At 47.6% G+C, this 25,705-nt stretch overlaps 1 protein-coding gene across 1 annotated transcript; it reads left to right on the top strand.

Moving 5' to 3' along the window:
• Positions 1-25,506, top strand: notum1a (notum, palmitoleoyl-protein carboxylesterase a). Its single transcript, XM_045719842.2, has 10 exons — positions 1-725; positions 15,924-16,072; positions 19,039-19,099; positions 19,195-19,253; positions 20,027-20,129; positions 20,556-20,747; positions 21,401-21,498; positions 21,651-21,798; positions 22,489-22,536; positions 22,907-25,506. The coding sequence occupies exons 1-10, from the start codon at positions 400-402 to the stop codon at positions 23,211-23,213; spliced, it is 1,491 nt and encodes a 496-aa protein (XP_045575798.1). The 5' UTR covers positions 1-399; the 3' UTR covers positions 23,214-25,506.
• The last annotated feature ends 199 nt before the right edge of the window (positions 25,507-25,705 follow it).

The raw sequence follows: 25,705 nt of genomic DNA on the forward strand, positions 1-25,705 counted from the left end.
TCAAACCCTAAACTTGGTTCAATAGCAGTGACAGTGCGGTAGTGGTTTGAGAACAGAACAGTTTTACGACTTCGATTAAGACAATCTAGGAAACTATTGCTTCTATTTTAGACATTTTTCACATCGACCCATAGAAGCCACTGAATTGTTTTTAATAAATACATGTTGTTACTGAACATCATTGATCTGAAAGGAGATTTAAAAAGTATTTTCCTTGATCATCTGATACAAAACAGTTAGCCTAGTTCGGAGGATAGCAGTGCAACAGTTCGAACCGTGCGTAATTCTCTGCTTCTTATTCCAATCCAATCACCAAACAGCAAGAATTCTTCAGAAGGAAAACCTTAAACTCGGAAATCATCAAAGGAAGACCTAAACTGCAGGTGGCTCGCGGAAAAGATGACGGCAATGAGATTGATTTCCTGGCTTTTGCTGCTGGTGTTTATGCAGTCCGGAGTTTTTGCCGCAAGAAGATTCCGAGGTGGTCGCAACCCGCAACCACGACGGACACCGCCTTCTCCCACATACCGGGACCGGGGTGACACCACGGAGAGTTTTCCTTTGGATTTCACCGCCGTTGAAGAGAACATGGACAACTTCATGACGCAGGTGAAGAACCTGGCGCAGTCCCTCTACCCGTGTTCGGCGCAGAAGCTCGACTATGATATGAAGCTGCACTTTTTGGAAAATACTTCAGTCACGTGCAACGATGGAACTCCAGCAGGGTATTGTATTCTCTTCTCATCTGATGCGTGACTTTCTTTCTTTCATACAGTCGAGGTTTCCAGAAATATAGCATGTTGAAAGCACACTCCAAACATGATTGCCCATTGAATTTTGCTTATCCTTAAAGTTTAAATATAGATTTGTTTTTGTGATTGCGATATCTACTTTAGATTAGAGGATCACAAAAGGGAACATGAAAACGAATATATATATATATATATATATATATATATATATTTTAAGTGTGTTATACAGATGTCCAAGACAGCTGGTGTGCGTAATGGCAGCTTTTCGGCGAATTTTTGCAGCCTGGCACGTGCATAATGCGCATAGTGCTTGATTTCTGTCGGCATCTTAATCTCCTGATGCAGAAGTGATCAAAATTGATACATTTTCCACATTTGGAATCCCTCTACAAGCAATGGAAATCGGATTGGTCCATTATTTTTACGTGTGCGCGACGCACCAAAATGACTTTTTTTTATGTATGTATTTTTTAAATTAAGATAATATTGGAAAGCATACCTGTTCATATAAATTCAATCCCAATTTTAATGGAAAAAATATTATATTGATCTTTATATTGTTTTTATGTTCATCCAAACCAATGTTACATATACAATTTCCCATGAAGGACTATAGGCTAATATTTATAAACTGTTATTCACCAATAATATGGTTGTGAGATTGATACCTGTTTTCTGCATAGATAAGCACAGCCATTGTGTTGCTCATTAGCCTCAGTATGGTAGTATTTCTAAAATATCATTCAAAAAAATATATTCTCTATCTCTCTCGCTCTCTCTCCAAAGACCTTAAGTAGTCTGTCATTAAGAGAAAATCCATTTGGCACTGGAAAAGCCTTTTTTTCCATTAATGAGGGATAAGCAGGGGGACTAAAAGCATTTGGATATTTAACTGTGTCTGTTATTGCAACAAAAACAACCAGAGGGCATAGACATGGTTAAGCCAAATGCTGAACTCAATGGCACAGTGCATGCAGAGACACTACTCAACAGGTTGCATTGGGTTAGAGCCTCCAAATCGTAGCAAAGGGAACTGCTTTTATGTTGGGTTGTGTGGCTTGTGTAGTTTAATATACTATACACATGTAAAAAGGCAAATATTTTTTTTTGCCAGACAGATCCAGTGTTATTGGTTAATATGGTATAGTATACATCTAGTCATTGGTTAATATGGTTTAATGTAGTATACAGTCGTGGCCAGAAGTTTTGAGAATGACACAAATATAAATTTTCACAAAGTCTGCTGACTCAGTTTGTATGATGGCAATTTGCATATACTCCAGAATATTATAAAGAGTGCTCAGATGAATTGCAATTAATTGCAAAGTCCCTCTTTGCCATAGAAATGAACTGAATCCCCCAAAAACATTTCCACTGCATTTCAGCCCTGCCACAAAAGGACCAGCTGACATCATGTCAGTGATTCTCTCATTAACACAGGTGTGAGTGTTGACGAGGACAAGGCTGGAGATCACTCTGTCATGCTGATTGAGTTCGAATAACAGACTGGAAGCTTCAAAAGGAGGGTGGTGCTTGGAATTATTGTTCTTCCTCATTCAGCCATGGTTACCTGCAAGGAAACACGTGCCGTCATCATTGCTTTGCACAAAAAGGGCTTCACAGGCAAGGATATTGCTGCCAGTAAGATTGCACCTAAATCAACTATTTATCGGATCGTCAAGAACTTCAAGGAGAGCGGTTCAATTGTTGTGAAGAAGGCTTCAGGGTGCCCAAGAAAGTCCAGCAAGCGCCAGAACTGTCTCCTAAAGTTGATTCAGCTGCGGGATCAGGGCACCACCAGTACAGAGCTTGTTCAGGAATGGCAGCAGGCAGGTGTGAGTCCATCAGCACGCACAGTGAGGCGAAGACTTTTGGAGGATGGCCTGGTGTCAAGAAGGGCAGCAAAGAAGCCACTTCTCTCCAGGAAAAACATCAGGGACAGACTGATATTCTGCAAAAGGTACAGGGATTGGACTGCTGAGGACTGGGGTAAAGTCATTTTCTCTGATGAATCCCCTTTCCAATTGTTTGGGGCATCCGGAAAAAAAATTGTCCGGAGAAGACAAGGTGAGCGCTACCATCAGTCCTGTGTCATGCCAACAGTAAAGCATCCTGAGACCATTCATGTGTGGGGTTGCTTCTCAGCCAAGGGAGTGTGCTCACTCACAATTTTGCCTAAGAACACAGCCATGAATAAAGAATGGTACCAACACATCCTCTGAGAGCAACTTCTCCCAACCATCCAGGAACAGTTTGGTGACGAACAATGCCTTTTCCAGCATGATGGAGCACCTTGCCATAAGGCAAAAGTGATAACTAAGTGGCTCGGGGAACAAAACATCAATATTTTGGGTCCATGGCCAGGAAACTCCCCAGACCTTAATCCCATTGAGAACTTGTGGTGAATCCTCAAGAGGCGGGTGGACAAACAAAACCCCACAAATTCTGACAAAGAATGGGCTGCCATCAGTCAGGATGTGGCCCAGAAGTTAATTGACAGCATGCCAGGGCGGATTGCAGAGGTCTTGAAAAAGAAGGGTCAACACTGCAAATAACTCTGCATCAACTTCATGTAATTGTCAATAAAAGCCTTTGACACTTATGAAATGCTTGTAATTATAGTTCAGTATTCATTAGTAACATCTGACAAAAATATCTAAAGACACTGAAGCAGCAAACTTTGTGAAAATTAACATTCTCAAAACGTTTGGCCACGACTGTACATCTACTCATTGGTTAATATGGTATAGTGTAGTATACATCAAGTCATTGAAAGGCTAATACATACAGTATTTATTGAATACTATATATCTGTTTGTTTTTTCTGTCGATGTTCCATACCCTACTTTCTAATCCCCGTACTCTCGATGTTCCATACCCTACATTCTAATACATGTACTTTCGATGTTCCATACCCTACTTTCTAATCCCCGTATTCTCGATGTTCCATACCCTACATTCTAAACCCCGTACTCTCAATATTCCATACCCTACTTTCTAGTCCCCGTACTCTCGATGTCCCATACCCTACTTTATAATCCCCGTACTCTCGATGTTCCATACCCTACATTCTAATCCCCGTACTTTGGATCTTCCATACCCTACATTCTAATCCCCGTACTCTCGATATTCCATAACCTACATTCTAATCCCCATACTCTCGATGTTCCATACCCTACTTTCTAGTCCCCGTACTCTCGATGTTCCATACCCTACTTTATAATCCCCGTACTCTCGATGTTCCATACCCTACATTCTAATCCCCGTACTTTGGATCTTCCATACCCTACATTCTAATCCCCGTACTCTCGATATTCCATACCCTACATTCTAATCCCCATACTCTCGATGTTCCATACCCTACTTTCTAGTCCCCGTACTCTCGATGTTCCATACCCTACTTTATAATCCCCGTACTCTCGATGTTCCATACCCTACATTCTAATCCCCGTACTCTCGATGTTCCATACCCTACATTCTAATCCCCGTACTCTCGATGTTCCATACCCTACATTCTAGTCCCCGTACTCTCGATGTTCCATACCCTACATTCTAATCCCCGTACTCTTGATGTTCCATACCCTACTTTCTAGTCCCCGTACTCTCGATGTTCCATACCCTACATTCTAATCCCCGTACTCTCGATGTTCCATACCCTACATTCTAATCCCCATACTCTTGATGTTCCATACCCTACTTTCTAATCCCTGTACTCTTGATGTTCCATACCCTACTTTCTAGTCCCCGTACTCTTGATGTTCCGTACCCTAAATTTCTAATCCCCATACTCTCGATGTTCCATACCCTACATTCTAATCCACATACGCTTGATGTACCATACCCTACATTCTAATCCCCGTACTCTCGATGTATAAATCCAGCGTTATAATTAAACCTCAGAGAGTCTCATATCCTCCATCCCAAATGGCACCCTATTCCATATATGTCCCCTATTCCCTATGGCCCCTGGTCAACAGTAGTGCACCACATAGGGAATAGGGTTCCATTTGGGACAGGCACATAGAGAGTGGCCCATCCAGCCCGTAAAGCTCTTAGCTCTTTAGGATCGCAGTGTGAGTGAGGACACAGAGGCTTTTAGACCTGGCCAGCAGGCCAGAGGTTGGCAGATGTCGTCTCTGTAATAGTCACCTTTATGTCTATAAATAACCAGATTCTAACACTAATTCCTCACAGCCAGTTCATGTCCCTCCCTGGTTCACCCTGTCCCTCCCTGGTTCACCCTGCCCCTCTCTGGTTCACCTTTTCCCTCTCTGGTTCATCTTTCCCCTCTCTGGTTCACCTTTACCCTCCCTGGTTCACCCTCCCTCCCTGGTTCACCTTCCCCCTCCCTGGTTCACTCTGCCCCTCCCTGGTTCACCCTGCCCCTCTCTGGTTCACCTTTTCCCTCTCTGGTTCATCTTTCCCCTCTCTGGTTCACCTTTACCCTCCCTGGTTCACCCTCCCTCCCTGGTTCACCTTCCCCCTCCCTGGTTCACTCTGCCCCTCCCTGGTTCACCCTGCCCCTCTCTGGTTCACCTTTTCCCTCTCTGGTTCATCTTTCCCCTCTCTGGTTCACCTTTACCCTCCCTGGTTCACCCTCCCTCCCTGGTTCACCTTCCCCCTCCCTGGTTCACTCTGCCCCTCCCTGGTTCACCCTGCCCCTCTCTGGTTCACCTTTTCCCTCTCTGGTTCATCTTTCCCCTCTCTGGTTCACCTTTACCCTCCCTGGTTCACCCTCCCTCCCTGGTTCACCTTCCCCCTCCCTGGTTCACTCTGCCCCTCCCTGGTTCACCCTGCCCCTCTCTGGTTCATCTTTCCCCTCTCTGGTTCACCTTTACCCTCCCTGGTTCACCCTCCCTCCCTGGTTCACTCTGCCCCTCCCTGGTTCACCCTGTCCCTCCCTGGTTCACCCTGCCCCTGTCCCTCCCTGGTTCACCTTCCCCCTCCCTGGTTCACTCTGCCCCTCCCTGGTTCACCCTGCCCCTCTCTGGTTCACCTTTTCCCTCTCTGGTTCATCTTTCCCCTCTCTGGTTCACCTTTACCCTCCCTGGTTCACCCTCCCTCCCTGGTTCACCTTCCCCCTCCCTGGTTCACTCTGCCCCTCCCTGGTTCACCCTGCCCCTCTCTGGTTCATCTTTCCCCTCTCTGGTTCACCTTTACCCTCCCTGGTTCACCCTTCCCTCCCTGGTTCACTCTGCCCCTCCCTGGTTCACCCTGTCCCTCCCTGGTTCACCCTGCCCCTGTCCCTCCCTGGTTCACCTTCCCCCTCCCTGGTTCACTCTGCCCCTCCCTGGTTCACCCTGCCCCGTTCACCCTGCCCCTCCCTGGCTCACCCTGCCCCTGTCCCTCCCTGGTTCACCTTCCCCCTCCCTGGTTCACTCTGCCCCTCCCTGGTTCACCCTGCCCCGTTCACCCTGCCCCTCCCTGGCTCACCCTGCCCCTGTCCCTCCCTGGTTCACCTTCCCCCTCCCTGGTTCACTCTGCCCCTCCCTGGTTCACCCTGCCCCTCTCTGGTTCACCTTTCTCCTCTCTGGTTCATCTTACCCCTCCCTGGTTCACCCTTCCCCTCCCTGGTTCACCCTGTCCCTCCCTGGTTCACCCTGTCCCTCACTTGTTCACCCTGCTCCTCCCTGGTTCACCCTGCCCCTCTCTGGTTCACCCTGTCCCTCACTTGTTCACCCTGCTCCTCCCTGGTTCACCCTGCCCCTCCCTGGTTCACTCTGTCCCACCCTGGTTCACCCTGTCCCTCACTGGTTCACCCTGCTCCTCCCTGGTTCACCCTTCCCCTCCCTGGTTCACTCTGTCCCTCCCTGGTTTACCCCGTCCCTCCCTGGTTCGCCCTGTCCCTCACTGGTTCACCCTGCTCCTCCCTGGTTCACCCTGTCCCTCACTGGTTCACCCTGTCCCTCACTGGTTCACCCTGCTCCTCCCTGGTTCACCCTGTCCCTCACTGGGCCACCCTGCTCCTCCCTGGTTCACCCTGCTCCTCCCTGGTTCACTCTGCCCCTCATTTGTTCACTCTGCCCCTCATTTGTTCACCCTGCCTCTCCCTGGTTCACCCTGCCCCTCCCTGGTTCACTCAGCCTCTCATTTGTTCACTCTTCCCCTCCCTGGTTCACCCTGCTCCTCCCTGGTTCACCCTGCCCCTCCCTGGTTCACCCTGCTCCTCCCTGGTTCACCCTGTCCCTCCCTGGTTCCCTTCTCTTCCCTGGTTCACTCTGTCCCTCCCTGCTTCACCCTTCTCCTCCCTGGTTCACCCTGCACCTCCCATGGCCACCCTGCTCCTCCCAGGTTCAGCCTGTCCCTCCCTGGTTCACCCTGTCCCTCCCTGGTTCACCCTGTCCCTCCCTGGTTCACCCTGCCCCTCCCTGCTTCACCCTTCTCCTCCCTGGTTCACCCTGCACCTCCCATGGCCACCCTGCTCCTCCCAGGTTCAGCCTGTCCCTCCCTGGTTCACCCTGTCCCTCCCTGGTTCACCCTGTCCCTCCCTGGTTCACCCTGTCCCTCCCTGGTTCACCCTGTCCCTCACTTGTTCACCCTGCTCCTCCCTGGTTCACCCTGCCCCTCCCTGGTTCACCCTGCCCCTCCCTGGTTCACCCTGTCCCTCCCTGGTTCACCCTGTCCCTCCCTGGTTCACCCTGTCCCTCCCTGGTTCACCCTGTCCCTCCCTGGTTCACCCTGTCCCTCCCTGGTTCACCCTGTCCCTCCCTGGTTCACCCTGCTCCTCCCTGGTTCACCCTTCTCCTCCCTGGTTCACCCTGCTCCTCCCTGGTTCACCCTGTCCCTCCCTGGTTCACCCTGTCCCTCCCTGGTTCACCCTGTCCCTCCCTGGTTTACCCTGCTCCTCCCTGGTTCACCCTGCTCCTCCCTGGTTCACCCTTCTCCTCCCTGGTTCACCCCTGCTCCTCCCTGGTTCACCCTGTCCCTCCCTGGTTCACCCTATCCCTTCCTGGTTTGCCCTGTCCCTCCCTGGTAATTGTTATTGTTGTTATTGTTGTTTTTGTTCATAATAGTGATGGGTTAGTGATAGTGACAGTGTTTGTGACTTTTATAGCCTCGCTACTATATATAGCCTCGCTAATGTTGTTTTTCACTGTCCTTTAACTGTTGTTTTTACTTCTTTACTTACCTATTGTTCACCTAATACCTTTTTTGCACTATTGGTTAGAGCCTGTAAGTAAGCATTTCACCTGTTGTATTCGTGACAAATAAACTTTGATTTGATAGTGATAGTGTAAGGGCTGTCGTGAGAGAGAGTGGACCAAAATGCAGCGGAGTTAGTGTTCATCATATTTAATATTTAAACAGAACACTATACAACTACAAAACAAGAAACTGACAGCCAAACAGTCCTGTCAGGTGAAACACAATGACAGAAACAATTACCCACAAAACCCCAACGGAAAAACATGCACTTATGTGTGACTCCCAATCAACAACAACGAACTTCAGCTGTGCCTGATTGGGAGCCACACACGGCCCAAAACAAAGAAATACAAAAACATAGAAACAGAACATAGAACGCCCACCCAATGTAACACCCTGGCCTAACCAAAATAAAGAACAAAAACCCCTCTCTATGGCCAGGGCGTTACAGTACCCCCCCCCCCCCCCCCAAGGTGCGGACTCCGGCCGCAAAACCTGACACTGAAGGGGAGGGTCCGGGTGGGCCTTCTTACGGCGGCGGCTCAGGTGCGGGACGTGGCCTCTGCCCCACCCTTGGCGTCGCCCTCTTAGGTGGCGCACCTGGCCGCGCCGAAGGTCTGGTGGGCGACCCTGACTTCGCTCGGCTGGCGGACGACCCTGGCTGCGCCCTGCTGGTGGGCGGCGATGGCTGCGCCCGGCTGGCGGGTGTCCCTTGCTGCGCCCGGCTGGCGGGCGGCTCTGGCGGCTCCGGACTGGCGGGCGGCTCTGGCGGCTCCGGACTGGCGGGCGGCTCTGGCGGCTCCGGACTGGCGGGCGGCTCTGGCGGCTCCGGACCGGCGAGACCCACTGGAGGCCTTGTCCTGGGAGGCGGCACAGGACGGACCAGGATGGGGAGACCCACTGGAGGCCTGGTCCGAGGAGGAGGCACAGGATAAACCGGGCTGTGGGGGAGCACTGGAGTTCTGGTACGGACGCTCGACATGCTTACTCCAGGCTGAATGCCCACTTTGGCCCGGCACGGGCGGAGAGCAGGCATTGGGCGAACTGGACCCTCCCAGCGCCCTGGAGACCCAGTGCGCAACGCCGGCACAGGATAACCTGGACCGAGGAGGCGCACTGGAGACCAGATGCGCTGAGCTGGCACAACCCGTCCTGGCTCGATGCCTGCTCTCGCATGGCACTTGCGGGGGGCTGGCATGTAGCGCTCCGGGCTATCAACGCGTACTGGGGACACCGTGCGCTTTACCGCATAACACGGTGCCTGACCAGTACTGCGCTGCCTCCTGTAAGCATGGGGAGTTGGCTCAGGTCTACCGCCTGACTCCGCCAATCTCCCCGTGTGCCCCCCCCAAAACATTTGGGGCTGCCTCCCGTGTCCGTTGCGCTCCCTCTCTTCATACCAGCGCCTCTCCGCTCTCGCCGCTTCGATCTCCCACTGCGGGAGGCGATACTCCCCAGCCTGAGTCCATGGTCCCTCTCCATCCAGTATTTGTTCCCACGTCCATGAGTCCATCATGCTGCTCTCCTGGTGCTGCTCCTTCCTCCGCTGCTTGGTCCTTGTTTGGTGGGTAATTCTGTAAGGGCTGTCGTGAGAGAGAGTGGACCAAAACGCAGCGGAGTTAGTGTTCATCATATTTAATATTTAAACGGAACACTATACAACTACAAAACAAATGGAAAATGAAAGGTGGAGCTGCGATGGCTAGAAGACCGGTGACGTCAACCGTCGAACAGTACCCCCCCTTGATGCGCAGCTCCAGCAGCACGCCGACACCGGCCTCGGGGACGACCCGGAGGGCGAGGTGCAGGGCAATCCGGACAGTGACGGTGGAACTCCCGCAGCAGTGAAGGATCCAACATGTCCTCAACCGGAACCCAGCATCTCTCCTCCGGCTCGTACCCCTCCCACTCCATGAGGTACTGAAGGCCCCTCGCCCGACGCCTCGAATCCAGTATGGAGCGAACGGAATACGCCGGGGCCCCCTCGATTTCCAGAGGGGGCGGAGGAACCTCCCGCACCTCAGACTCCTGGAGCGGGCCAGCCACCACCGGCTTGAGGAGAGACACATGGAACGAGGGGTTAATATGGTAATCGGGGAGAAGCTGTAACCTATAACAAACCTCGTTCAGTCTCCTCAGGACTTTAAATGGCCCCACAAACCGCGGACCCAGCTTCCGGCAGGGCAGGCGGAGGGGCAGGTTTCGGGTCGAGAGCCAGACCCGGTACCCCGGTGCGAACACCGGGACCTCACTGCGGTGATGGTCTGCGCTGGCTTTCTGGCGCAGCACGGCCCGCTGAAGGTGAACATGAGCGGGGTCCCATGTCTCCTCTGCGCGCCTGAACCAGTCGTCCACCGCAGGAGCCTCGATCTGACTGATGCCAAGGCGCCAGAGCTGGCTGGTACCCCAGTACGCACTGGAAGGGGGAGAGGTTAGTGGAGGAGTGGCGAAGCGAGTTCTGGGCCATCTCTGCCCAGGGCACAAACGCCGCCCACTCCCCCGACCGGTCCTGGCAATAAGACCTCAGAAACCTACCCACATCCTGGTTAACTCTCTCCACCTGCCCGTTACTCTCGGGGTGAAAACACGAGGTAAGGCTGATCGAGACCCCCCGACGTTCCATGAACGCCCTCCAGACCCTTGAAGTGAACTGGGGACCCCGATCAGACACTATATCCTCAGGCACCCCGTAGTGCCGGAAGACGTGTGTTAACAAGGCCTCCACAGTCTGTAGGGCCGTAGGGAGACCGGGCAGAGGGAGGAGATGGCAGGACTTGGAAAAGCGGTCTACAACAACCAGGATCGTGGTATAACCCTGTGAGGGAGGAAGATCGGTAAGGAAATCGTGCGACAGGTGCGACCAAGGCTGTTGTGGAACGGGTGTAGCTAACCTCTGGGCAGGTGCCTAGGAGCCTTACACTGGGCGCACACCGAGCAGGAGGAAACATAAACCCTCACAGTCTTAGCCAAAGTGGGCCACCAGTACTTCCCACTCAGACAGCGCACCGTCCGACCGATGCCTGGATGACCAGAGGAGGGTGACGTGTGGGCCCAATAGATCAGCCGGTCACGGACAGCAGACGGAATGTACAGACGCCCAGCGGGACACTGGAGGGGAGCGGGCTCTGCACATAATGCCTGCTCAATGTCTGCGTCCAGCTCCCACACTACCGGTGCCACCAGGCAGGAGGCCGGGAGTATGGGAGTGGGATCCATGGGCCGCTCCTCTGTGTCATACAGCCGGGACAGTGCGTCTGCCCTGCATTCACGTTCTGGGAACCTGGTCTTTAAGCAAGGGTGAAAACAAAACGGGGAAAAACATGGCCCACCTTGCCTGGCGAGGGTTCAGTCTCCTCGCTGCCCAGATGTACACCATATTGCAGTGGTCAGTCCAGATGAGAAAAGGGTGTTTAGCATCAAACACATGGAAACCATGTGTTTGATGTATTTGATACTATTCCACTAATTCTGCTCCAGCCATTACCATGAGCCCGTCCTCCCCAATTAAGGTGCCACCAACCTCCTGTGTTGTATAGTGATAAAGCTGTAGTTTATAGTTATTGTGATACCTCTCTAGAGCCTCAGGAAATCTTTTCTCCAACATTATAAAGAGACTTATAGTGATGGAGTGGTGAGTCTGCCCTGGTAGATGTTAGTTAGTGGTGTGTCTGCCCTGGTAGATGTTAGCTAGTGGTGTGTCTGCCCTGGTAGATGTTAGTTAGTGGTGTGTCTGCCCTGGTAGATGTTAGTTAGTGGTGTGTCTGCCCTGGTAGATGTTAGCTAGTGGTGTGTCTGCCCTGGTAGATGTTAGTTAGTGGTGTGTCTGCCCAGGTAGATGTTAGTTAGTGGTGTGTCTGCCCTGGTAGATGTTAGTTAGTGTTGTGTCTGCCCTGGTAGATGTTAGTTAGTGGTGTGTCTGCCCTGGTAGATGTTAGTTCGTGGTGTGTCTACCATGGTAGATGTTACAGTGCAACGTGCTACTGGTAACCTCCATAGATGTTGCAGTGATAGTGTGGTCTGCCCCGTGCTACTGGTAACCTCCATAGATGTTGCAGTGATAGTGTGGTCTGCCCCGTACTACTGGTAACCTCCATAGATGTTGCAGTGATAGTGTGGTCTGCCCCGTACTACTGGTAACCTCCATAGATGTTGCAGTGATAGTGTGGTCTGCCCTGTGCTACTGGTAACCTCCATAGATGTTGCAGTGATAGTGTGGTCTGCCCCATACTACTGGTAACCTCCATAGATGTTGCAGTGATAGTGTGGTCTGCCCTGTGCTACTGGTAACCTCCATAGATGTTGCAGTGATAGTGTGGTCTGCCCCGTACTACTGGTAACCTCCATAGATGTTGCAGTGATATTGTGGTCTGCCCTGTACTACTGGTAACCTCCATAGATGTTGCAGTGATAGTGTGGTCTGCCCCGTACTACTGGTAACCTCCATAGATGTTGCAGTGATAGTGTGGTCTGCCATATGCTACTGGTACCCTCCAAATGTAGCGTAAAATTGGGTATTCTAAGCTTAATCTTAGTTTATTATGTCATGAGTTGAACATGTCATGAAAGATTATCCCTGAGGACGAGAGTGTGAGTGAGTCAGTGTCTTGGCAAACACCACACCACTCAGCCTGCTCAACACCACACCACTCAGCCTGCTCAACACCACACCACTCAGCCTGCTCAACACCACACCACTCAGCCTGCTCAACACCACACCACTCAGCCTGCTCAACACCACACCACTCAGTCTGCTCAACACCACACCACTCAGCCTGCTCAACACCACACCACTCAGCCTGCTCAACACCACACCACTCAGCCTGCTCAACACCACACCACTCAGCCTGCTCAACACCACACCACTCAGCCTGCTCAACACCACACCACTCAGCCTGCTCAACACCACACCACTCAGCCTGCTCAACACCACACCACTCAGCCTGCTCAACACCACACCACTCAGCCTACTCAACACCACACCACTCAGCCTGCTCAACACCACACCACTCAGCCTGCTCAACACCACACCACTCAGCCTGCTCAACACCACACCACTCAGCCTACTCTGGCAGTCCTCCCAGTGATTTGATTTGTTATTTTTATTTGATTTAACTAGGCAAGTCAGTTAAGAAGAAATTCTTATTTACAATGACGGCCTACCCCAGCCAAACCCTAACCCGGACGATGCTGGGCCAATTGTGCGCCACCCTATGGGACTCCCAATCACGGCCGGTTGTGATACAGCCTGGAATCAAACCAGGGTCTATAGTGACGCCTCCAGCACTGAAATGCAGTGCCTTAGACCGCTCCGCCACTCGGGAGCTCCAATGATGAGATATGCCTGGCAGCCGCCAGAGTTTCCGGTCCGAGAAGCCGTCTGCCTCAGCTGCAGCTGCATCGTCGTCGGTAAGAGGAGCGTTCAGATACCGCTGTTCCCTCTAGCTGCCTGACAAAGCTCCCTTAGAAGCTAGGCTTTAGCTCAGCAGGCTAACACGTCTGTGCTGAAATAACAGTCTCTGAACATCGCAGAACATTGCAGAAGCAAATAGGGAATAGAATAGCATCATGCCTGCTTGTATGGCCGACTGGGTTTGAATCCAGGCCTCTTGGGTTCTACAAGTCTGTGTTAGTCCACTGAGCTAAAGCCTTGCCATCATAGAAACATTGTGAGAATCATGCCTGCTTCTAACGGTCTTTTGTAGTGTCTGCTAGTCTGATCCTGTGAAATGGTAGAAATGTTGTTGGGTGACAGAAAGTTAAAGGGATACTTTGGGGTTTTGGCAATGAGGCCCTTTATCTACTTCCCCAGAGTCAGATGAACAACTGTTTATGTCTCTGTTTCCAGTATGAAGGAATTTAAGAGGTAGATTTGCGAGTCAAGGCTAACTAACGTTAGCACTATGACTGGAAGTCCATGGGTATCTGTTAGCATGCTGTTGCATTGTATTAAAATGCCTTGACAGAACTGTAGACTTATGCAATTGCAGTGAATTGATGATTCTACACTTCACAGTTGTGAGACTATGGGGATCAATTATAGCATTGCCCTCTTGTGGGCAGAGGATGAACAGATCTCCTGAAGTGAATGACCCATGCATCCAGATTGAAAAACTCTTCAGAGTGAATATTTCCTACACTACTGAGCTAAGCTCAGCCAAACCAAGCAGAAACTAACTGCCCACCGTAGTTGCTGGACCTGTGCTGAAAAGGAAAACCTGAAAAGAAAACATCGAACCCAGTTTCGTTCAGGTTCAGATCCATAGAATTGAATAGGAAAACATTTACATTTCAGCCATATTAACATTTCAGCCACATTTACATTTCAGACACATTTACATTTCGGCCACATGAACATGTTGGCCACATGAACATGTCGGCCACATGAACATGTCGGCCACATGAACATTTCGGCCACATTAACATGTCGGCCACATGAACATGTCGGCCACATTAACATTTCGGCCACATTAACATGTCGGCCACATTAACATGTCGGCCACATTAACATGTCGGCCACATTAACATTTCAGCCACATGTACATTTCAGCCACATGTACATTTCAGCCACATTTACATTTCAGCCACATGTACATTTAAGCCACATTCACACTTCAGTCATTTAGCAGACGCTCTTATGCAGAGCGACTTACAGTAAGTTCATTCATCTTAAGATGAAGCTAGGTGAGACAACCTCCTATCACAATAATAATAAGGACAAATTTTCCTCAATAAAGCATCTATCAGCAGAATCAGTGCTAGTGAGAAGAGACAGTGTGAGTGTTAGAACCAAGAAAGACAAGGGTGTTAGTTGTTTTAATTGTTTTGGTTCAGACAGTGATCTCTGTGTTTGATCTCTGTGTTCAGAAGGTGGTTCAGGTCATGCTGTTTAATCCACTGTAGAATGTTGTTGAAGGTTCTGACTCTCCGTAACACATCAAAGGGAGCATTCCTCTGGGTGGATGTAGTGAATATGGGTCCTGGGCAACAGAGGTGTATGTGTGTGTGTGTGTGTGTGTGTGTGTGTGTGTGTGTGTGTGTGTGTGTGTGTGTGTGTGTGTGTGTGTGTGTGTGTGTGTGTGTGTGTGTGTGTGTGTGTGTGTGTGTGTGTGTGTGTGTGTGTGTGTGTGTGTGTGTGTGTTTGCACAGACCTCACCATGGTTTTCATCCCTGGCTGCAGCAGGCTGCAGGCAGCACGTCATCTCCTCTCTGTTTTTCATTTCTGCATGGCCGGCACTGAGGGTAGTGGAGATTTTATCCAGCCTGAGATGGAGGGCCTATGTATGAGACCACTGTTAAAGAACGGTGACTTCAGCAGAGTAGTAACAGGGAATATGATGTTACTGCACTTCCTTATCACTGTTGCCAGCCACGGGCCGTTAGGGCACTGGTAACACCAAGGGTGCTTCCAAAATGTCACCTATTTTCCTATATAGTGGCCCGTAGGGCTCTGACAGGCCAAAAGTAGTGCATTATAAAGGGAATAGGGTTCCATTTGGGAAGCATACTAGTCTTCCCTTTCTCAGTACTGAGGGTGGAGGAACCTGGATGAGCTCCTATCTGTTGTTTTATCACATGAAACGAGGTGTGTGTGTGTGTGTGTGTGTGTGTGTGTGTGTGTGTGTGTGTGTGTGTGTGTGTGTGTGTGTGTGTGTGTGTGTGTGTGTGTGTGTGTGTGTGTGTGTGTGTGTGTGTGTGTGTGTGTGTGTGTGTGTGTGTGACATCCACACCATGGCTCTGTGTAACAGGCACTCAAACATTGTTTAGGTGAGTTCAAATCTGGGGGAAGTAGTTTTAGCTTTAGATTATTTTTGCTAACAGAGATAAAGATCTTCAAAGTAACAACATGTCTTGTATTCTTTGATTACATAATATGTACATGAGGTCAGGTTTTATTCTGTTTGGCACAGTCACTGATGCCTGGAGGCGGTGACGGCAACTTGAGTGTTTTGCGTGAGGATACATGATTCTTGTCCATGGTTTGTGAGATTGTGTTTCTAAAATAGAATGGTTTTCTTTCTGTTCTAGGTACTACATGAAAGAGTCCCGAGGGAGCAGACGGTGGTTGATATTCTTGGAGGGCGGCTGGTACTGCTTCAACAAAGACAACTGTGACAGCCGATACGACACCATGAGGAGACTGATGAGCTCGTCCAAGTGGCCTCAAACCAAAACAGGTCAGAATCTCTGCCTACAGTACCCGCCTGTGTCTGTCTGGCTGGCTGTCACAAATGAATCCTAGTCCTGAACGGTATCCTGTGAAGCAAGCTACATCTACTCGGGGTTTTGCAAAGCTAGCGAGCTCCAGTTAGCTTCACATTCCAGCTCAGGCTTCATCCGTACTACGACGGTTGATATTGCTCGTCTGCCTTCCGCTAACTCTAGCAGGCTTATAACTGCACGTGCATGTCGCGCATGGCTAGTCGAATGCCAAACTCTTCATTGAAACAATGCTGATACATCAATCCATGCCCGAGTCGGTGCCACATTTTCATTTGTGCCTCACAAGTTCAGCAGGCTATTGTGTGAAATAGGCTTGTTGAAGTGTCGTCTTTATGTTATTACGTATCGTTAATGCTGTCTTTGGTGTGCTTCTCAATGCACAAGCACCTTATTTCCCACTCCTATCCATAAAACAATTGTATTAATTCATACAAAAGTGTTACTGTGCGTGAAGTTTAAAATGCATTTTGTCATTACTAAATGTGTAATGTGATATATTTTAACATTAAACATTTTTAAAACAAAAAAACACTTAATTAATTCCTCAAATGAAGTGGATGAAGACGCAATCTTTGCGAGAGGGAGGGAATTTGATTGAATCAGTCCTCAACTCCTGGCTCAGTCATTTCATTCAGGGCAAGAGTAGTTGGCCGTCGGTCAGTCTGCCATGAAGCAGGTTAGTTCTGGCGATTTTCTTGCCATAGAAATGTACCTGGCTAAAAGGTGAGCCACATTCCTATTACTGGTTATACCTAGCTGAACACAGAGTTGAACAAAGTTACCTTCGCTAACTCCTCAAACCTGCTTCCTAGTATACCCCTCTGGACTAAGAGGCATTCTCAATGGAGATTCTCCTTTGAAAATGATTTTTAGTCTGGGACTAGGCCTAATCTGTGTCTGGGAAACAGTACCTTACTGTCAACTGAATGTTACAGAAAATATCAGACACTTATCTAGAGCAACCTACTGTATGGTAAGTGCATACACTCTTCTGTTGCTAGTGGTGTGCTCCTACCAACTGAGCCCCACCACATGTTATAGACAGAACATGGCTGTGGGCTGTAGTGCTGTCTGTTCTGGCTCTGCACCCACACAATGAACAAATTGAGACAGTCATCTATGTAGTAATGACCAGTGTTATTGAGACAGTCATCTATGTAGTAATGACCAGTGTTATTGAGACAGTCATCTATGTAGTAATGACCAGTGTTATTGAGACAGTCATCTATGTAGTAATGACTAGTGTTATTGAGACAGTCATCTATGTAGTAATGACCAGTGTTATTGAGACAGTCATCTATGTAGTAATGACCAGTGTTATTGAGACAGTCATCTATGTAGTAATGACTAGTGTTATTGAGACAGTCATCTATGTAGTAATGACTAGTGTTATTGAGACAGTCATCTATGTAGTAATGACCAGTGTTATTGAGACAGTCATCTATGTAGTAATGACCAGTGTTATTGAGACAGTCATCTATGTAGTAATGACTAGTGTTATTGAGACAGTCATCTATGTAGTAATGACCAGTGTTATTGAGACAGTCATCTATGTAGTAATGACCAGTGTTATTGAGACAGTCATCTATGTAGTAATGATCAGTGTTATTGAGACAGTCATCTATGTAGTAATGACCAGTGTTATTGAGACAGTCATCTATGTAGTAATGACCAGTGTTATTGAGACAGTCATCTATGTAGTAATGACTAGTGTTATTGAGACAGTCATCTATGTAGTAATGACTAGTGTTATTGAGACAGTCATCTATGTAGTAATGACCAGTGTTATTGAGACAGTCATCTATGTAGTAATGACCAGTGTTATTGAGACAGTCATCTATGTAGTAATGACTAGTGTTATTGAGACAGTCATCTATGTAGTAATGACTAGTGTTATTGAGACAGTCATCTATGTAGTAATGACTAGTGTTATTGAGACAGTCATCTATGTAGTAATGACCAGTGTTATTGAGACAGTCATCTATGTAGTAATGACCAGTGTTATTGAGACAGTCATCTATGTAGTAATGACTAGTGTTATTGAGACAGTCATCTATGTAGTAATGACCAGTGTTATTGAGACAGTCATCTATGTAGTAATGACTAGTGTTATTGAGACAGTCATCTATGTAGTAATGACCAGTGTTATTGAGACAGTCATCTATGTAGTAATGACCAGTGTTATTGAGACAGTCATCTATGTAGTAATGACCAGTGTTATTGAGACAGTCATCTATGTAGTAATGACTAGTGTTATTGAGACAGTCATCTATGTAGTAATGACCAGTGTTATTGAGACAGTCATCTATGTAGTAATGACTAGTGTTATTGAGACAGTCATCTATGTAGTCTTGACTAGTGTTATTGAGACAGTCATCTATGTAGTAATGACCAGTGTTATTGAGACAGTCATCTATGTAGTAATGACCAGTGTTATTGAGACAGTCATCTATGTAGTAATGACCAGTGTTATTGAGACAGTCATCTATGTAGTAATGACCAGTGTTATTGAGACAGTCATCTATATAGTAATGATCAGTGTTATTGAGACAGTCATCTATGTAGTAATGACCAGTGTTATTGAGACAGTCATCTATATAGTAATGACCAGTGTTATTGAGACAGTCATCTATGTAGTAATGACCAGTGTTATTGAGACAGTCATCTATGTAGTAATGACTAGTGTTATTGAGACAGTCATCTATGTAGTAATGACTAGTGTTATTGAGACAGTCATAACGTACTACTGTACAGAGCTATCTGCTGCCTGCTCCTGTGAAAGGGGAAGTGCCTCTCTCTCTCAATGTGTTGTCAGGACCATCATTCATGCAGTGATTATGAGGAAGATGGTGATGTTTCTGGGAGTGGCATGATGGTTAATGTAATATGTTCTCTATTGCCGTGTCGTTCCTCTCTTTAGGCACAGGGATCCTGTCTCCACTCCCAGAGGAAAACCCTCACTGGTGGAACGCCAACATGGTGTAAGTTCCAGGATTTGGTGTGTGTGTGTGTGTGTCCAGTTGATCTTTATAAAGGTGTAAGAAGACCTGACATTGATGTTGTGTTTCCTCTCCAGGTTCATCCCCTACTGCTCTAGTGATGTGTGGAGTGGTGCCTCAGCCAAGACGGACCACAGTAAGACATCACTATTGGCCATACTAATGTGTGTTTGCATTTTCTAATGAGGTCAATCAACCAATCACCCAAACAATAAATCAACCAATCAGCCAATACATCAATCAACCAATCACCCAACCAATCACCCAACCAATCACCCAAACAATAAATCAACCAATCAGCCAATACATCAATCAACCAATCACCCAACCAATAAATCAATCAATCAGCCAATACATCAATCAACCAAGCAATCACCGAACCAATCACCCAACTAATAAATCAATCAATCAGCCAATACATCAAACAACCGATCACCCAACCAATCAATCACCCAATCAACTATTTAATCAACCAACCAACCAATCAATCAATCAATCAACCAAGCAACCAATCAGCCATCCAACCAAGAAATTAATCAATCAATTTATTTTTTTACCTTTATTTAATTAAGAACAAATTCTTATTTTCAATGACGGCCTAGGAACAGTGGGTTAACTGCCTTGTTCAGGGGCAGAACAACAGATTTGTACCTTGTCAGCTCGGGGATTCGAACTTGCAACTTTTCGGTTACTAGCCCAACGCTCTAACCACTACGCTACCCTGCCGCACCAATCAATCAATTAACTTAAAACATATTTTCCTAGAGGGAAATTGGTTATTTCATTGAGTCATCCATGATAGACATAGGATAGGTAGGCATGTTGTGTGCATTGTGTTGGTCACTCATTCACTGAATGTATTGTGTTGGTGACTGACTGTCTGTCTGCCTGCGTGCCGTCTGTGTGCAGGTGGCTACGCCTTCATGGGGTCTCTGATCATTCAGGAGGTGGTGAAGGATCTGCTGACCAAGGGGCTTGACAACGCCAAGGTTCTACTACTGGCTGGCAGCAGGTGGGTGGGGCCACATGTTGGTGTGGGTGTGTCTGTGTGTTAACGAAATGGAAATATGTTTAATGAACTGGAACTGTGTGTCAATAGAGATTAGAGTAAGTGAGTGCGTGTGTCTGTTTGTACCTGTGTGTGTTTGTATCGATGCCTGTGTGTGTGTGTATGTGTGTCCATGCCTGTGTGTGTGTGTGTATCCATACCTGTGTGTGTGTGTATCTATGCCTGTCTGGGTGTGTGTATCCATGCATGTGTGTGTGTGTATCCATGCCTGTGTGTGTGTGTATCTATGCCTGTCTGGGTGTGTGTATCCATGCCTGTGTGTGTGTGTATCCATGCCTGTGTGTGTGTATCTATGCCTGTCTGGGTGTGTGTATCCATGCCTGTGTGTGTATGTGTTATCTATCTGTGTGTCGCTTCTCTACCCCACAGTGCGGGGGGGACGGGGGTCCTGCTGAACGTGGACCCTGTGGCTGAGCTGCTGGAGGGGCTGGGGCACCCTGGGATCCAGGTGAGAGGTCTGGCTGACTCGGGCTGGTTCCTGGACAACAAGCAGTACCGATCTACTGACTGTCACGACACCATCAGCTGTGCCCCCACGGAGGCCATCAAGAGAGGCATCAAGTAAGAGAGCACTCCACCACTGTAGCTGCAGCCTCTGGGACCATATTGTGCTGATATAGGATCAGTTTTCCGACATTTAGATCATATTCAATAAGATCATATGGACAGGGGGGACTGATCCTAGATCAGCACTTCTATTCTGAGCTGCTTTCTGAGTGGTTCGGGCCAGAGTGTTTCCCATGGCCCAGTGGCCCGACCAGGATAAGCTATAGGCCCTAGTTGTACTGTAATGTGTCACTTCATTGTTAAATGGATTGAAAATATTGAACCCCCTCACCTTAGGCTGCGTTTACACAGACAGCCCGATAATTGGGATGCTTGTGTAAACGCAGCCTTAGAGATCTGATCTGATTGGGATGCTTGTGTAAACACAGCCTTAGAGATCTGATCTGATTAGGATGCTTGTGTAAACACAGCCTTAGAGATCTGATCTGATTAGGATGCTTGTGTAAACGCAGCCTTAGAGATCTGATCGGGATGCTTGTGTAAACGCAGCCTTAGAGATCTGATCTGATTGGGATGTTTGTATAAACACAGCCTTAGGGATTTGATCTGATCGGGCTTCTTGTGTAAACGCAGCCTTAGTAGCCTATTCTTCAGGTCCTATACGAACTGACACTGTAAGATGTTGACCTCTGACCTCTTGTCACCAGGTACTGGGGCAGCGTGGTGCCAGAGAGGTGTAGACAGGCCCACCTGGGGGAGGAGTGGAACTGTTTCTTTGGCTACAGAGTGTTCCCCTCCATAAAGAGTGAGTGCTAGCAAAGGTTAAGGAATTCATTTGTGAATTTGCACAGATATCTGTGTATGTCTCTGTGTGTCAGTGTGTTCATTATGGACAGCCTGTGCGTGCGTTTGTGTGTGTGTTCACTTGTGCATACATTACAACCTCCCTCCACGCAGGCCCAGTGTTCGTGGTCCAGTGGTTGTTTGACGAGGCCCAGCTGACCGTCGACAACATCCATCTGACCGGTCAGCCTGTCCAGGAGGGGCAGTGGCGGTACATCCAGAACCTAGGCATCGAGCTGAGGAACACGCTCAAAGATGTCCCGTAAGCACCCGCAAACTTACAGTAACTCTTACAGCAAACTTACAGTGACTCATACAGCAAACCTACAGTGACTCATACAGCAAACCTACAGTGACTCATACAGCAAACCTACATGAACTCTTACAGCAAACTTACAGTAACTCTTACAGCAAATTTAGAATTACTCTTACAGCAAACTTACAGTAACTCATACAGCAAACCTGCATGAACTCTTACAGCAAACTTACAGTTACTCTTACAGCAAACTTAAAGTAACTCATACAGCAAACTTACAGTAACTCATACAGCAAACTTACAGTAACACATACAGCAAACTTACAGTGACTCATACAGCAAACCTGCATGAACTCTTACAGCAAACTTACAGTAACTCATACAGCAAACTTACAGTAACTCATACAGCAAACTTACAGTAACGCATACAGCAAACTTACAGTGACTCATACAGCAAACCTACATGAACTCTTACAGCAAACTTACAGTAACTCTAACAGCAAACTTAAATGAATTGTAAAGATTGACAGACAGACAGACAGACAGACAGACAGACAGACAGACAGACAGACAGACAGACAGACAGACAGACAGACAGACAGACAGACAGACAGACAGACAGACAGACAGACAGTGTGTCAAGGTTATGCTGCCAACTGTGATCAACAAGTCTCATGTATTTGCATACATTTTCAGGGCCATGTTTGCTCCAGCTTGCCTCTCACATGAAGTCATCACAAGGAAGTAAGTATCAATCTCTCTGTCTTTCATCTTCCACCTGGGTCATGTTCAGTTGGGCACATCATATATAAAGGTTTTACAACAGGAAACTGAAATTTGTGTTGTTATTGGACACATTTATCACTTGGTTTTTCAACTTTCTTCAAACCTGGGTCGCGTTCAGTAGGGCACACCATATACAAAAAACATTTTGGAACAAAAAATGGAAATCTGTGTTGTTATTGGACAAATCTAAATAGTACCTCCCCCTTTCACTGCTTTTCCCCTACTGAACACCACTCTAATTAGAGAGAGATAATTCTGTGTCAGCTAGCTGTTTATTCTGTGACTCGCTGTGATCTAACAGTGCCCTCTTGTGGCTGGTCTGTTACAGTTACTGGATCGACGTTCAGGTCAAAGGCACCTCCCTTCCCCGAGCCCTGCACTGCTGGGACCGCAGTCTCCAAGACAACAGCCGGAACAACAAGGCCCCGCCCAAGGGCTGCCCCGTCCATTTGATTGACAGCTGCCCCTGGCCACACTGCAACCCCACCTGCCCCACCATCCGGGACCAGTTCACGGGCCAGGAGATGAACGTGATCCAGTTCCTCATGCACATGGGCTTTGATGTGCAGAAGATGGCCCAGCAGCAGGGCATGGACCCCAGCAAGCTACTGGGGATGCTGAGCAGCGGGAGCTAAGGAGACAGGAGTAAAGTCTTAGTACAGTAGACTAAACCAGGGGGCTATGGGGCCAAATCCTGACTTTGAGATCCCAGAAAAAAATCATTTTTTGAAATACTTGTTTTAATCTCCCATTGACATCAATGTTTGATTTAAAGGGATAGTTCACTATTGGGGGGGGGGGGGGGGGGGGGGTGGTTTAGCTTATTTCCAACTTGAAGTAGCCTTTTAAGCAAAATACTTGAGTTTTGTGTGGATCTCAAGGTAGGATTCGACACCAAGTCTGGTCCCCACATCTGATACCTCCAGCTCTGCTCCCCATGTTCCCTGTCCCCATCCCATTCACCTCAGCCCTAACCTCTGGCACACCTAAGGGCTACAGTCTGACCCCTAACCCCTCACCCCCAACCCACCCGACAGAGCCTCTCACAACCCAGTACTGTTAGGAGTACTGGGGCAAACACGCCACACAGACAAGGCACACCTCTCTGCTACTCTCCTTAAATTATCTTTTGGTTGTAAAAGAAAAAGAAAAATCACGAATGTAATCCAGTTTTAAGGATGCTCATTGTTTAGTTGCTATTTGCTCTGTTCGTTTAGTTTTTTTACCTTAACTTTTATCCTGTGTTGATAGTTTTTAATTGTGTCATTGTTTAAAAAAGGCAGCAATGACTTAAGGAAGTTTTTTTTAAAGGAGTCTATGTAAAGTATATGAAGTAAACACAATGTTTAAGTCTGTCTAACTGTGGGTCTCTTCTACCACAGTATTTTCTCCTCAAGTCAAGAACAGGCACACACATTAACGGTGTGGAAAGCACTGGACAAGTAGTCCTTCTCTAAGGAGGCAGTGACTGCTTCCCAAATGCCACCCTATTCCCTATATAGTGCACTACTTTTGACCAGGCACTAGGGTGCCACCACCAGGCACTAGGGTGCCATTTGGGATGCATCAATAACATGGAATTATTCAGTGAGGTGAAACGTTCAGAATGTTACAGATAGAAATGGAACGAATAGATCAGGCACGATTCCCAATAGGAACTTGGCAGATATCACATCTACTCTACACAACACATATCTATCTGAACGTTCTGTAACCCTTGCACCCTCCTGAACAGGGTCAGTATTTACTCACGTCTCATCTCCAAGGCAGTGGAGGGATGGGAAACGAGTGGAAAGAGAGAGGGAGGATGAGAAAGGGAGAATGCAGCAACCCAGCCCTCACCCCTGATCATCACCACAGCACACTGTAATAACAACAACATCAGACTGTTCTTAATGTAAAGCTAGGCAACACGTTAAACAAATCACCAGCTGGCTGACAGTTTGTTACTCTATGGATTGACACAGTATCATAAAGGCATAACATCACTGCCGCAACCCGGAATTGACCAGTCAGATTGCGAGACCGGAATTAACCTTTATAGAATGATCTGTAGCAGTACATGTTCAGGTTCATTTGAAAACCGCAGGAATTGTATGAGGACCAATGAGAACTTTGACACAACCACCAAAGGTAGTGATTGGGTGCCACCTATTGGCAATTGGTGGAACATCATGAAAGTTCAAACAAAGGCTTCTCATGGGGCTTCCAACTAAAGAATGACGATTCAGATGGTTGTGGTAGACAAGAGTCCATTATACAGGTAACTACAGTCCTTACCTTGACACAGGTAGACATGGTTCAGATCCTAAAGGTATTGAAACACAGAAACAGAATTCTAGAGGAATTCTGTTTCTATGATTGACCATAAAGTAGGATCTCATGTCCACACCGTGCCAGTCTAGAGTTCTACGGTACTCTCCCTGATTTGTGGTGCTCAGATGGGTCTCAGTGCTGGTGGGCCTTGATTTAGCATGTCTGGCACAATGGAAACAATAGAATAGTCCCAAAAGTGTAAGCCACTCACCCTCCCCATCTAGCACTCCTCCACGCAGGCTCAATCAAACACTCAAAGTATCTGAAAATGAAACAAAAACTGCATGAATCCAGGTTCTGTAGGTCACTCACACAGGCCCACTAATAGTTCATCTATACCACAGTGCCAATGCATGTAGTCCTCTTTACCTCTCAACAGAATCATCAACTATACTCCTTTTTAGTCAGCCATGACAGTTTCCATGCAGACAGTATATCATTGCATCAGACGGTGAACTACACGTTAGATGGGCTTTGTTGAACAACAAACTGTAAAATCAATGCAATTTCCATTCAAATGGAGAAGAATATCACATACTGGATTATTTTTGTCTGAGTGTTTGTATAGGTTATTTTTAAGTGTTCACTATTGTAACTCCTTTTCTTTATATTTTTAATAGAAAATCACTTTTAATATAATGATAATGTTGTATGTACTGTAATGCTCAACGTTAAGTCGTATCAACTATGTTTTAAAGGACCTCTTTCAGCAGACACCAGAGAAGGAAAGGTATTATTCATTGTCATTTTGTTCTGTAACATATTTTTTAACAGAGAAAACTCAAGCTACATTGGAAATTTACATATTTAT

The sequence above is a fragment of the Salmo salar genome, chromosome 06, assembly GCF_965601325.2.
Source record: "Salmo salar chromosome 06, fSalSal1, whole genome shotgun sequence".
Taxonomy (NCBI): Eukaryota; Metazoa; Chordata; class Actinopteri; order Salmoniformes; family Salmonidae; genus Salmo; species Salmo salar.